This window comes from Haliotis asinina, chromosome 13, assembly GCF_037392515.1.
Source record: "Haliotis asinina isolate JCU_RB_2024 chromosome 13, JCU_Hal_asi_v2, whole genome shotgun sequence".
NCBI lineage: Eukaryota > Metazoa > Mollusca > Gastropoda > Lepetellida > Haliotidae > Haliotis > Haliotis asinina.
The window spans coordinates 55722548-55735870 of NC_090292.1; the positions used below are offsets into that span (position 1 = coordinate 55722548).

Below are 13323 nucleotides of genomic sequence, written 5' to 3' on the forward strand. Positions count from 1 at the left end.
GGTGTCAGAGAACAGAATAACATCATCCGCAAATAGAAGTAGAAACAACTGGGTTAATTCTGGGCGATGCATTTATAAAAATAGAAAACAAGAAAGGGCTCAAGACGCAGCTTTGGCGAACTCCACTATTACATTGTAAACCAAAAGTCACTGTATTCTGTAATCTGATTGGTTGAAACACATGATCAAATGGTATTGAATTCCCGGAAACTGCAAGACTATTTGCTGCGTACTGACACGTAGAAACCTCGCAAACAATTGTTTTGTTGCGTCATCAACAGTGGTGACGTCATTCAAATCATATTGTGATGTAAAGTTAGAATGACGTCACAAATGAGCAACTCCAGATGCTACCATGGGAACCAGCTGAAACGGCCAGCTGATGACACTTCACTGCTGTACTTGTTCTCGATGTAAACAAGTGCAGACAGTAAAACCCGTTGGTTTAATTTTGTGTTTACAATGTCGATAAACATCATGTGTTGGCCAATTTCCGGGTGTTATTGAGTATTTGAAGCACGGGAATATTTCATTTGAAACTCCCGGCGTCAATTTCAAATGAAATATTCCCGTAGACACAATATGATCAGATGAGACATATTTCATGAAATCGTTTTCAAACAGCCAATCAAATTGCTGTTCTCGCCAGGAGGCATCTTTCCCATCGTCTAGAACTGTCACTGTCACATTACGATGTGGCCGGAACTGTCACTGCCACATTGCTATGTGAACGGAACTGATACTGCCACAGTACAATGTGCCCGGAACTGTCACTGTCACATTACTATGTGAACGGAACTGCCACTGTCACATTACTATGTGCCCGGAACTGTCACTGTCACATTACTATGTGCCCGGAACTGTCACTGTCACATTACTATGTGAACGGAACTGATACTGCCACATTACTATGTGCCCGGAACTGTCACTGTCACATTACTATGTGAACGGAACTGATACTGCCACATTACTATGTGCCCGGAACTGTCACTGTCACATTACTATGTGAACGGAACTGCCACTGTCACATTACTATGTGCCCGGAACTGTCACTGTCACATTACTATGTGAACGGAACTGATACTGCCACATTACTATGTGCCAGGAACTGTCACTGTCACATTACTATGTGCCCGGAACTGTCACTGTCACATTACTATGTGCCCGGAACTGTCACTGTCACATTACTATGTGAACGGAACTGTCACTGTCACATTACTATGTGCCCGGAACTGTCACTGTCACATTACTATGTGGCCGGAACTGTCACTGTCACATTACTATGTGAACGGAACTGTCACTGTCACATTACTATGTGCCCGGAACTGATACTGTCACATTACTATGTGCCCGGAACTGTCACTGTCACATTACTAAGTGCCCGGAACTGCCACTGTCACATTGCTATGTGCCCGGAACTGTCACTGTCACATTGCTATGTGAACGGAACTGATACTGCCACAGTACTATGTGCCCGGAACTGCCACTGTCACATTACTATGTGAACGGAACTGTCACTGTCACATTACTATGTGCCCAGAACTGTCACTGTCACATTACTATGTGCCCGGAACTGTCACTGTCACATTACTATGTGCCCGGAACTGCCACTGTCACATTACGATGTGCCCGGAACTGTCACTGTCACATTACGATGTGCCCGGAACTGTCACTGTCACATTACTATGTGAACGGAACTGCCACTGCCACATTACTATGTGCCCGGAACTGTCACTGTCACATTACTATGTGAATGGAACTGCCACTGTCACATTACTATGTGCCCGGAACTGTCACTGTCACATTACTATGTGCCCGGAACTGTCACTGTCACATTACTATGTGCCCGGAACTGTCACTGTCACATTACTATGTGCCGGAACTGCCACTGTCACATTACTATGTGCCCGGAACTGTCACTGTCACATTACTATGTGCCCGGAACTGTCACTGTCACATTACTATGTGCCCGGAACTGTCACTGTCACATTACTATGTGCCCGGAACTGTCACTGTCACATTACTATGTGCCAGAACTGCCACTGTCACATTACTATGTGCCCGGAACTGTCACTGTCACATTACTACTCACTCCCGCCGTCATATTGCTGGAATATTGCTCAAGGCGGCGTAAAACTAGACTCACTTCACTACATCCTCTATAACCAATGAACTCTCGCCATTGGGTGATCAGGTTTGCTGACTTATCGACAAGTGTTATCGTATCCAAATTTCTTAGATTGATGTTCATGCTGTTGGTCACTGAACAGCTAATCGCTGTTCAATTATTGCCGCAATATAGCTGCAATATTGCTGAGTGTGGCGTGAAACACCAAACCATAACCAGTGATTCGTGGATATTTTGTGGACGGCCTCTTGTACCTGACGCACTCTTCCTGATGCGAATTTCCCGTGAAGGAGCCTCCTGCCCCCAGGTGAGCACCGTGGCAATGCGCAGCACAACGTTGTCCTCTTGACCCAAACCTGCAGAGATATGCTGCAGCGTCAACAATATATTCCAGGTAGAGAGACACCACAAGACAGACAACTCTGTAGACATCACACACACTTCATTCAGTGCAGCAATGACCAAAAGGTAAACACAGACAAGGCAAGGTTGATTACACATGAACTTTGCTGCAAGGGTCTGACACTTACCTACGAGGAATTGCTTATTTCTATTTCCTGCCAAGAAGAGTTTTTCCGACCGTGAGTCATTCATTCTCTTATAGTAGATAGTGTATCCTTGAATGTACATCGGGTCTATGTGACTTGGTGCTTCCCATTCCAGCTGAATCATCTGAAACAAACACAACCATCACAACATCGTACTTCCCATTCTATCCCTGCTGAATTATCTGAAACAAACAGAACCTTTGCTACATGGGTCTGGGTGGGTGGCTCAAAGTACTGCCCTCACTTCCACAGAAATGCTCTTACTCTTGGACACTGGACATTGTTGTCTAAAATACATACACACCTGATTTATTGTGATCAGTTACATTATGTCCGTAAATCCCATGATACTGGCAATCATCAGTTTTGTTGTGTATGGAGAGACGGGAACAGGCCAGATGATCAGAACATGCCAAATATTGATTATACAGATACTGATATATGACAACATAAAACCTGCACTACTTCCATGTCCTCATTTTGTGTCAGTACTTATATTTTTCCCTAGCTGGGACTCAAAGAAATGAGGTATAAACCTTGTGAAAAATTCAACTGACTGAACTAGGAAAACAGACCAGTAAACAAGACCATAAATATACATGCAAGAGCCCTAGACCTTGCCCACACTGTTTCTGCCTTTCCACTGTTAATAATGGATCAGGCCCAATTACAATGTAATGTCTCAATGACACTGATACCGACTGTCCATGTGGGTCTGATAGGGAGCCACAACTAGGAAAGAAATGACTGTCAGTGAAATGGGGCAGAATCCCCTCTTACGTTACTACTCGGGAAGTATGGTGACGTCATTTGACTTACCGAGCTGTTCAGGGCGACTGCGGACACGTTGGCAGGTTGGAGGTCGGTGTTGGGGAGAGTCCGTGCCTCCACCTGGGGGCTGATCTTCCCCACGCCGTGAGTGTTGATGGCCCGCACGCTCATTGTGTAGGTCAGATTTGGGTGAAGGTCACCGATCTCGAGACGACGGGACGTAGTATTGACAGTTCTTAAGCGACGTGACTGTCCAGGTCGGTAGATGATATTGTAAGCTGTTATGGGGAATTTGTAATCAACGGGATCGTCCCAAACGATGCTGATCTTTGATGGCGACACAGCTAGCGCTTGAATGTTGGACACGGGAGGTGGCGGTGGCACTGCAGCATGACAGCATAACAACGTCACACCAACTACACAACACACCCACAATTAATTTCACATCGCGCAACATCATATTATAGAAAGGTTATACAAAGACGCACTACCTACCTTCCAGTGTGAGAGGCACTACCTACCCTCCAGTGTGAGGAGCACTACCTACCCTCCAGTGTGAGAGGCACTACCTACCCTCCAGTGTGAGAGGCACTACCTACCCTCCAGTGTGAGGAGCACTACCTACCCTCCAGTGTGAGAGGCACTACCTACCCTCCAGCGTGATAGGCACTACCTACCCTCCAGCGTGATAGGCACTACCTACCCTCCAGTGTGAGAGGCACTACCTACCCTCCAGTGTGAGAGGCACTACCCGCCACGTTGAGTACTCTCCATGCTTGGCCTGACATGTGTAATTCCCCTCGTCCGACAATCGTAGGGCAGAGAAGTGCAGTGTTTTGTTCACGATATGCGTCTCTTCGTCCACTGATGACGTCACATACACTCTAGATCCGGGCTTCTGCAAATAACCTTGGGTGTGATATGGCCTCCACTGCCCGGGTGGGTTCATCACGAGGATGTACATACAGTGTTGACATTTGATCCAAGTAATGTATGTTTTCAGTTAGCTCCACCCACCCCCCACGACCCCACAACCCCCTCTCCCCAAACTGTCAAAGTTACTACCCCTGGTTCTCCCATCCCCCGAAACTGTCACCAGTACTACACTTACTTCATCTAAACCCCACAAAATGTCGCAAGTACAACCCGATATCCCCCTATCCCTCATCGCACCAACGGTCAATAGTCCTCCATCCTCACACACTTTACCCAGTCCTCCCCATTCTTTGAACCTACAGCTAACTGACGTCACTGTTTGTTACCTTTTCGTGGAAGACGAGTCCATCCTCAAACCTGGACCAGACCACGCGAGGCAGGGGAACCCCGGACACGACACAGGACACGGCAGCAGCCTCGTTCACCATCGCGTGCTTCCTCTCAACCTCCAGGAACCTTGGGAGCGCTGGAACAGTCGCAGCGGGGTGAAAGTCACAACATGGTAAAACAGTCCTCCCCGTCCTCATCACAGTACGGTGAAACAGTCACAACATAGTGAAACAGTCACACTATGGTGAAACAGTCACAGCATAGTGAAACAGTCACAGTATGGTGAAACAGTCACAACATAGTGAAACAGTCACAGTAATATGAAACAGTCACAACATAGTGAAACAGTCACAGTATGGTGAAACAGTCACAACATAGTGAAACAGTCACAGCATAGTGAAACAGTCACACAGTAATATGAAACAGTATACACCTGACATCCCTAAATCACTAAAGGTGAACTAATCAGAGCATACCTTTGGAACTCTGAAAGTAAGCTGAAATATTCACAGTATAATGCCACTGATTCACCACTGTTTCACCACTGTTTCACTACTGATTCACCATTGTTTCACCACTGATTCACCACTGTTTCACCACTGATTCACCACTGATTCACCACTGTTTCACCACTGATTCACCACTGATTCACCACTGTTCCGCACATAGACACAGGAACATGTCATTCTGAACTCCTTTCTCACCGTGAACGTGGAGCTGTACAGTCGTGTTGACAGCGGGGTCGCTCTCAGCTGAGCAGATGTAGCGGCCGGAATGCCGGAGTTGCACGGCGTCGATGATGAGGTGACTTTCAATGCGTCGTTGTGCAAGGTGTATGTGTTTGATCACCATCACGTCGTGCTGGGCGTGGACTAACTACAATAGGGGGACACATTCGTCCATTAGAATATCGCTGGTTGTGTGTTGTTTAACGCCGCACTGAGCAGTATTCCAGCAACATGGCAGCAGTTTGTAAATGACCGAGTCTGGTTCAGACAGTCCAGTGATCAGCAGCATGAGTGTAGCACAGGACACATAAACGTTTTTCAAACAGAACATGCATCTGTCTCACTGGTCTGATATTGCTGGAAAATTGCTAAAGGCGTATACATGTAGTACAGGCGTGTACACCCAGTCACAACACATCGACCAGGCCCCGATTCCTTTACCTACGTTTGCTTAAATTTTGCTTAAATTTGAGGAAACGCAGGAACATGCATTTTCCAGAATGAACGGAAATCGGTATCAAACTCAAACTTAGCAGACAATCCGAGGTTAGTGGACATATTTCTTTAGTTGTTTGGACTTTTTTATTTTGAAAAGGTGGAGCTTAGTTAGAAATTCAGCTGTTTCAAATTTTCAAACTCAGTTTCAGATTTCAATGGAAACTTAAGTTTGTTTCGAGAAACCGGGACCCGAACATGAAGTGTATTACCATGTTGAAGGACCGTTGTTCATAGAATGGTGCCAACATGCCCTGACGGTACCAGCTGACAGTGGGGACAGGGTCGCCCCGGACAATGCAGGTCAAGTTGGCTCGTCCCCCAACCAGCACCGTGCTCCCGAACGCCTGCACCACGGGGGACACTGCAACAGAGCATACAGTAGTCACGTGTCTTATATTGTTGGCATGAAGATAGTTAACTGAGACCTCGCATTTACCATCGATATACACATACTACACATCACATCCTGTTAGACTCACCTAAAGCACTCACATCAAAGATGACTTTCTCTACTAATTTGGGGCAACCAACTGTAAACATAATGCAGATGATTTGCTGGAGTATCGTGCATCAAATTGCATGTGCAACTGTCGTGAACAGCTGCGTTTTAGTGTAAAGCTTTGTCAAGAATTCTTCAGTTTTCACATTCAGCATTTATTGAACCTATGACAATAACTTTTTAAATGTTATGGATTTTTTTTACAATACATCGGTTCATGTGTAAACAACCATTTCACGGTATGGATTTTTTTTAAATGTTCAGGACATTTAACTGAAGTCACTGGCTACAGTGACAGTAGTGTGTCTAAACTTTTGATGTTCTCATTGTTACTGAACTTCACTAGTATCTAAAACAACTGGCATCAGTGAAGTCATACGGCTGACTATTTTCTACCTACTTCTTTTGAAGCCAACCACAAAACGTTCCGCCATACCCGTGATAGGCAAGGCGTTGGTAATGAAAAACTCAACCATTTTATTATTGACCTAGAATTCGATCGCGCACGTTTCACACCAGTTGTCTGAAATGCGTTTCTCCCAAACAGGTGAAAGCATGTCAAGTGTATCACACAAGCGACCAGCAACGTTGTGGCGTGTTGTATTAATGGTTACGAATCACATCCCTGTTGGTAATTACCTGCTGGTGACATGGAGACGCATTACTTACCTGCTGGAGACGAAGTGACACATTGAATACCTACTGGTGACGAGGTGACGCATGAAATACCTGCTGGTGACAAGGTGATGCATTAAATACCTGCTGGTGACGAGGTGACGCATTAAATACCTACTGGTGACAAGGTGACGCATTAAACACCTACTGCGTAGGGACGTATTTAATGCCTGCTGGTGACGAGGTGACGCATTAAATACCTACTGCTGACGAGGTGACGCATTGAATACCTACTGTGACAAGGTGATGCATTAAACACCTACTGGTGACGAGGTGACGCATTAAATACCTGCCGGTGATGAGGTGACGCAATAAACACATACTGGTGACGAGGTGACGCATTAAATACCTACTGCGTGGGGACGTATTTAATGCCTGCTGGTGACGAGGTGACGCATCAAATACCTGCTGGTGACGTGGTGACGCATTAAATACCTGCTGGTGACGTGGTAACGCATTAAATACCTGCTGGTGACGTGGTGACATAGATCATGGGTGATTGTTCGCTGGAACGTCGTATGTTGAAAGAGGTAATATTAATGGCGTACTCTGTGCCAGGATCAAGAAACTCGACAACAGTCTCTGTGTTAGTGCCGGTGACGATATCCCGCTCTAGTTGGTTCACTGAAACAACAACAGTCTCTGTGTTAGTGCCGGTGACGATATCCCGCTCTAGTTGGTTCACTGAAACAACATCAGTGTCTGTGTTAGTGCCGGTGACGATATCCCGCTCTAGTTGGTTCACTGAAACAACAACAGTCTCTGTGTTAGTGCCGGTGACGATATCCCGCTCTAGTTGGTCCACTGAAACAACATCAGTGTCTGTGTTAGTGCCGGTGACGATATCCCGTTCTAGTTGGTTCACTGAAACAACATCAGTCTCTGTGTTAGTGCCGGTGACGATATCCCGCTCTAGTTGGTTCACTGAAACAACATCAGTGTCTGTGTTAGTGCCGGTGACGATATCCCGCTCTAGTTGGTTCATTGAAACAACAACAGTGTCTGTGTTAGTGCGGGCGACGATATCACGTTCAAGCTGACTTACTCCCTTGGGAAGGGCGGTTGGTAGTCTCTGTGGATGTTTTATGTGTGTTTATCTCTTTCCATTCGACGCAATGTTTTTACAGCTGTACATTTATGCTAGGGGAGAGATATTACGTCTAGTTATCTATGGCCCTTGCATACGACCAGCCTTTCCAAGCTGTACCCTGTGAATCCCTTACACGGAATACTGTGGCAGATGTTGTTACGATGTCTCTATATGTGGGACGTGATAACGTTGTCTGAATGTACTTTTTAGCATTTTCTTGATTATCTCCCTTGATCAAAACCACACAATGGCCATACGTTATCCATTATTTTCACTTTTACCTTTTACCCACAACCTATTAGTTATTTAGTTATTACCCACCTGTCATGTCCTGAACCAAGATCCTGTATGCAACCAGGGGGCAGCACTCCGGCACAGCGGGAGCTGTCCACCTCAGGCCGACACTGGTGCTGGTCACGTCAAACACGTGGAGGTTCTCGGGGATACCGGGGTATACGGACTCGGTGGAAATCACTTCTGTGGGGCGTGGGCTTGCAGACCCAGCTCGGTGTTTGGAACCTTTCCTTTTGCCTTAAAACAAAACTAGATTCTTAAAAACGTATCAAGCATTGAACATCCATAGCACCGACGACACATCGGAGACTAACCCCTATACTCACAGTGATACTAGTAACCAGCACCCCGCAAGGACGTCCTTAAACAGTTCGACATCCTCGCAGGATTTCAAAAATACATATATTCTTCAACACATGTGCATTAATGAGCAAATTCAGTGCATTCAATGTATTTGTACCATCAAGGTTTATCGGTGTGCTAAATACTAGTAATGTTGATTGTATACACCTTAAAGCCTGCTAATTCGTGAGATCGCCAAGCAGCCTCCCTGCCGCCATGTTGGGATGCTGGTAACGCGCCAAACGACCTCCCTGCCGCCATGTTGGGATGCTGGTAACGCGCCAAACGACCTCCCTGCCGCCATGTTGGGATGCTGGTAACGCGCCAAACGACCTCCCTGCCGCCATGTTGGGATGCTGGTAACGCACCAAACGACCTCCCTGCCGCCATGTTGGGATGCTGGTAACGCACCAAACGACCTCCCTGCCGCCATGTTGGGATGCTGGTAACGCACCAAACGACCTCCCTGCCGCCATGTTGGGATGCTGATAACGCGCCAAACGACCTCCCTGCCGCCATGTTGGGATGCTGGTAACGCGCCAAACGACCTCCCTGCCATGGCGCCATGTTGGGATGCTGGTAACGCACCAAACGACCTCCCTGCCGCCATGTTGGGATGCTGGTAACGCACCAAACGACCTCCCTGCCGCCATGTTGGGATGCTGGTAACGCACCAAACGACCTCCCTGCCGCCATGTTGGGATGCTGGTAACGCACCAAACGACCTCCCTGCCGCCATGTTGGGATGCTGGTAACGCACCAAACGACCTCCCTGCCGCCATGTTGGGATGCTGGTAACGCACCAAACGACCTCCCTGCCGTCATGTTGGGATGCTGGTAACGCACCAAACGACCTCCCTGCCGCCATGTTGGGATGCTGGTAACGCACCTAACCAGCATCACCTTAGATACAGTGACACTATGTTTTCATTCTCTACTTCTCTGTGATCTGTAGTCAGACATTACCTTTTCTGGACTTGCGGCTAGCTCTGCGACGGCCGTCTGTGTCGACGTCTTCATCACTGCCCCGCCCCCCTCCTGTGGCTACACTCGCCCACTTGGTGTAGGGCCCCGTACCGTTCACTGTCCTCGCTGCCACGCGTACCCGGTAAGTGGCGCTCTGCTCTAAATCTGAAAGATCGTAAAGATTTTACCATGCACCGTGGATAGTAAAGGGACATATTCCAGGGGCTATCGTGACGTCACTTACCTGTAAGGATGTATTCCAGTGGTTTTCGTGACGTCATCACTGTACAGACGTCACCGCGGCGACTACCCCGACGCTTGTATTGGATTTTATACTGCGTGATGACCCCATGTCGCTTCCGGGCCGGGGGCGGGTTCCAAGACACGCGGGCCACCTGAAACATGAAGCACCTGAAACATGAAACACCCGAAACACATAGATAGAATAGAAAAAGTGTGTATCGATGACAACTTCTTTTATTCTAGAAGACGACGATACAGGTTTATGTTTTAGTTTCAAGTGTGATTGATACATGGTGACAAGAGGTGATATGTACATACAACAGAGGGCTAATTAACAAGTGATGATAGCGAATAAATAGATAACAAAGGATTCTCAGGATAAACATGGAGGCCAGTAGAAGCCTGTGATACACAGAGCGTAGGATAATACAAGATTAAAAATGTCATGATAACAGAGGGAGAGCTGCATGGAAATACATAGAGGCCAGTAGGCACACATCGTACATTGTTTGATAAGGTTACGGTTGATTGATGAGCTCATCCTAGTCAGTGGAGTTGGGGTAGCCTCGGTCTGTGTTCATCTGGGGTCGGTATCGTCCGATATTGATTCCTTGAGTTGTCTTGCGTTTGGTAAAGTCTTATTGTTTGGGTTTTTGTGGCGAGAATGGCGAAGTCAGTCCAGTTGATCTGGTGACTGGGATGAGTTATATGTGGTCTGATCCGCTGATTTCTGGTCCCATTTGATGTTTGATGTTTGATGTTCCTTGCGTCTGGTGTTGAGGGGTCTGGGTGTTTCGCGTGTGTATGAGTGTCCACAACTGCAGCCAGATTTGTAAATTACGCCTTTGGGTTTTGGTTTAGTGGTTTATGTGTGTTTTCTTCCAATGGCCTGCAGGGGGTTCTTGATAGTAGCAGAGGTTGGGAAAGCGGTGTCTGTGCCTGATTGTTGCTGAGGAACCTTTCTGATATGGTGGGAAGGTTTGGAAATGTATGGGATGGAAATATGTATAGGAGCAGATTCAGGGCCAGGTGTTTGGTAGTTGGCGGTGATACAGCTGATGCAATTGTCGTGTTCACTAACAGGGTGGGTAGTTGTGAAGTTTGACGAACACATCTTTCAAGTTCTTGATTTCATCACGTAGACTTGTAGAACACATGTTCTTACTTCTTCTGGTCAGTGTGGACATGACGCCTGAGGACGGAGGGTACTCGTGGAGGGTAATCCTTTGTTATCCCTTTATTATTTGTTATTATCGCTTGCTAGATACAACAAAAGGCTAATTAACAAGTGATAATTGTATTTAATGGTGTATAACAATTTATTTCTGTCTGGCCCTGCTGAATGTCTATGCTGCAATCCTTACTCTCAAGCCATGAAGATATGTTTAATGATGCATGACAATACCTTACTGACGACCTCGAACGTGTATTTATTGGTGTAAGACAATTCGTTACTCTCTGGCCCTGAACATATATTTTAATGGTGTATGACAGTTTGTTACATTATGGCGATGAATATGTATGTCATGATGTATGACAATTCGTTACTCACGGGCCCTCAACATGTATTTAATGATGGATGATAATTACCTCCTGTCAGGCTCAGAACATGTATTTAATGACGCATGATAATTCCTTACTCTCGGGCCCTCAACATGTATTTAATGATGTATGACAATTCCTTACTCTCGGGCCCTGAACATGTATTTAATGCTGTGTGACAAGTACGTTACCCCTTGTCCTTGAACTTCTAACTTCAGATTTCGTGGAGGTTTGCTTGGCCTGTCAGTGAAAGTTGCTGTGGAGACGGTTGCAGTGGAGACAATGCCGTCGCCAGTTGCCTTGGATACGAGTCTGAAGTTGTACCTTCTGCCTGGTGTCAAGTTATCGAACAGGTGTGAGCGTGCCTCTGCGCTGACTTTGACCTTGTTGGCTTCTTGCTGTTCCTCTGACCAGAAGATGATGTAGGCAAGCGACGCGTTGACGTGTTTCCTCGGCAGCGTCCATGCCACGACTATAGAGGTTGACGTCATCGTCGTCGCCTCGACGTGAACGAAAGTGTCTGGAAGACAGCGTGACGAGATTAGGTAGACAGTGTAAGGATGGGAACGGCAGCTGTACGAGGTGTGTTATACTCTCATCTAAACAGTACGTCGGATGAATTCTTAGTTGGTGCATCGTGGTGAATGAGTCTTTGTGTAGGTATGAAATAAATACACACTCAATCCCGTGTGATAACAATGGAGGAGAGCAAGCTACCATGGCAACACGGATATAAATTCATTCATCTTACCCACAGGATATGTCCGGTTGACGGCAGTCTCACTCCAAGCACTTGAATCCTGACCTTTAACTGCCTTTACCCGGAACACATAAGTAGTATTTGATTGTAGACTTGCAACGACCGCACTCGTGTCCTTGACCCCAGTGACCTGGAGGCGGTGACCTCGGTGCTGATGTTTGTGGTACTTGATGTTGTAGTGGCGGCTGTCCAGTTGCTGGAACTCCCCCAGCCCAGGGTCATGCCATCTGACGAGGATCTCACTAGGGGAGACAACTGATGTGGAGATGATCTCCGGTTGAGGAAGTTTCACAGACACTGCAACAGGTATGTCCTATGTTTCCAGCACAATAAGTACCTATAGTCCTCATGTGGAGGAACACACGCTGTAAGGCTTCTTTCACGAAACAAGCTGAGATTAACCTTAACTCTCATTCTCCCCTTCTTTAACATTGCACTAAGGTTACCTGACAGACTTACGATCACCTTAGTGCTCTGTGGCAGGAGGCCCTGGACATCTGTCCCCTACGTGCATGACTAAACGTTTCACCTACCTGGATAAGTGTCTCCCATGTGCACTAATAAACGTTACACCTACGTGGACAAATGCCTCCCACGTGCATGACTAAACGCTTCACCTACCTGGACAAGCGGCTCCCATGTGCATGAATAAACGTTTCACCTACCTGGATAAGTGGCTCCCATGTGCACTAATAAACGTTTCACCTACGTGGACAAATGCCTCCCACGTGCATGACTAAACGCTTCACCTACCTGGACAAGCGGCTCCCATGTGCATGAATAAACGTTTCACCTACCTGGATAAGTGGCTCCCATGTGCATGAAAAAACGTTTAACCTACCTGGACAACTGTCTAATACGTGCATGACTAAACGCTTCACCTATCTGGATAAGTGACTCCCATGTGCATGAATAAATGTTTCACCTGTCTGGATAACTGGCTCCCATGTGCATGAATAAACGTTTCACCTAC

General features: G+C 46.7%; 1 protein-coding gene across 1 annotated transcript in view; it reads right to left on the reverse strand.

The window, feature by feature from the left end:
* LOC137259711 (neogenin-like) overlaps nucleotides 1-13034 on the reverse strand; it is a 28393-nt gene extending 15359 nt beyond the window's left edge. The window contains exons 1-14 of the mRNA XM_067797301.1: nucleotides 13016-13034; nucleotides 12342-12647; nucleotides 11782-12110; nucleotides 10050-10200; nucleotides 9806-9970; nucleotides 8525-8734; nucleotides 7579-7737; nucleotides 6149-6300; nucleotides 5418-5589; nucleotides 4710-4849; nucleotides 4177-4345; nucleotides 3496-3830; nucleotides 2659-2800; nucleotides 2383-2484 (exon numbers count right to left, since the gene is read on the reverse strand). Coding sequence (XP_067653402.1) covers nucleotides 2383-2484; nucleotides 2659-2800; nucleotides 3496-3830; nucleotides 4177-4345; nucleotides 4710-4849; nucleotides 5418-5589; nucleotides 6149-6300; nucleotides 7579-7737; nucleotides 8525-8734; nucleotides 9806-9970; nucleotides 10050-10200; nucleotides 11782-12110; nucleotides 12342-12647; nucleotides 13016-13034 — 2551 coding nt within the window. The remainder of the gene's footprint in view (nucleotides 1-2382; nucleotides 2485-2658; nucleotides 2801-3495; nucleotides 3831-4176; nucleotides 4346-4709; nucleotides 4850-5417; nucleotides 5590-6148; nucleotides 6301-7578; nucleotides 7738-8524; nucleotides 8735-9805; nucleotides 9971-10049; nucleotides 10201-11781; nucleotides 12111-12341; nucleotides 12648-13015) is intronic.
* Nucleotides 13035-13323: the final 289 nt, after the last annotated feature.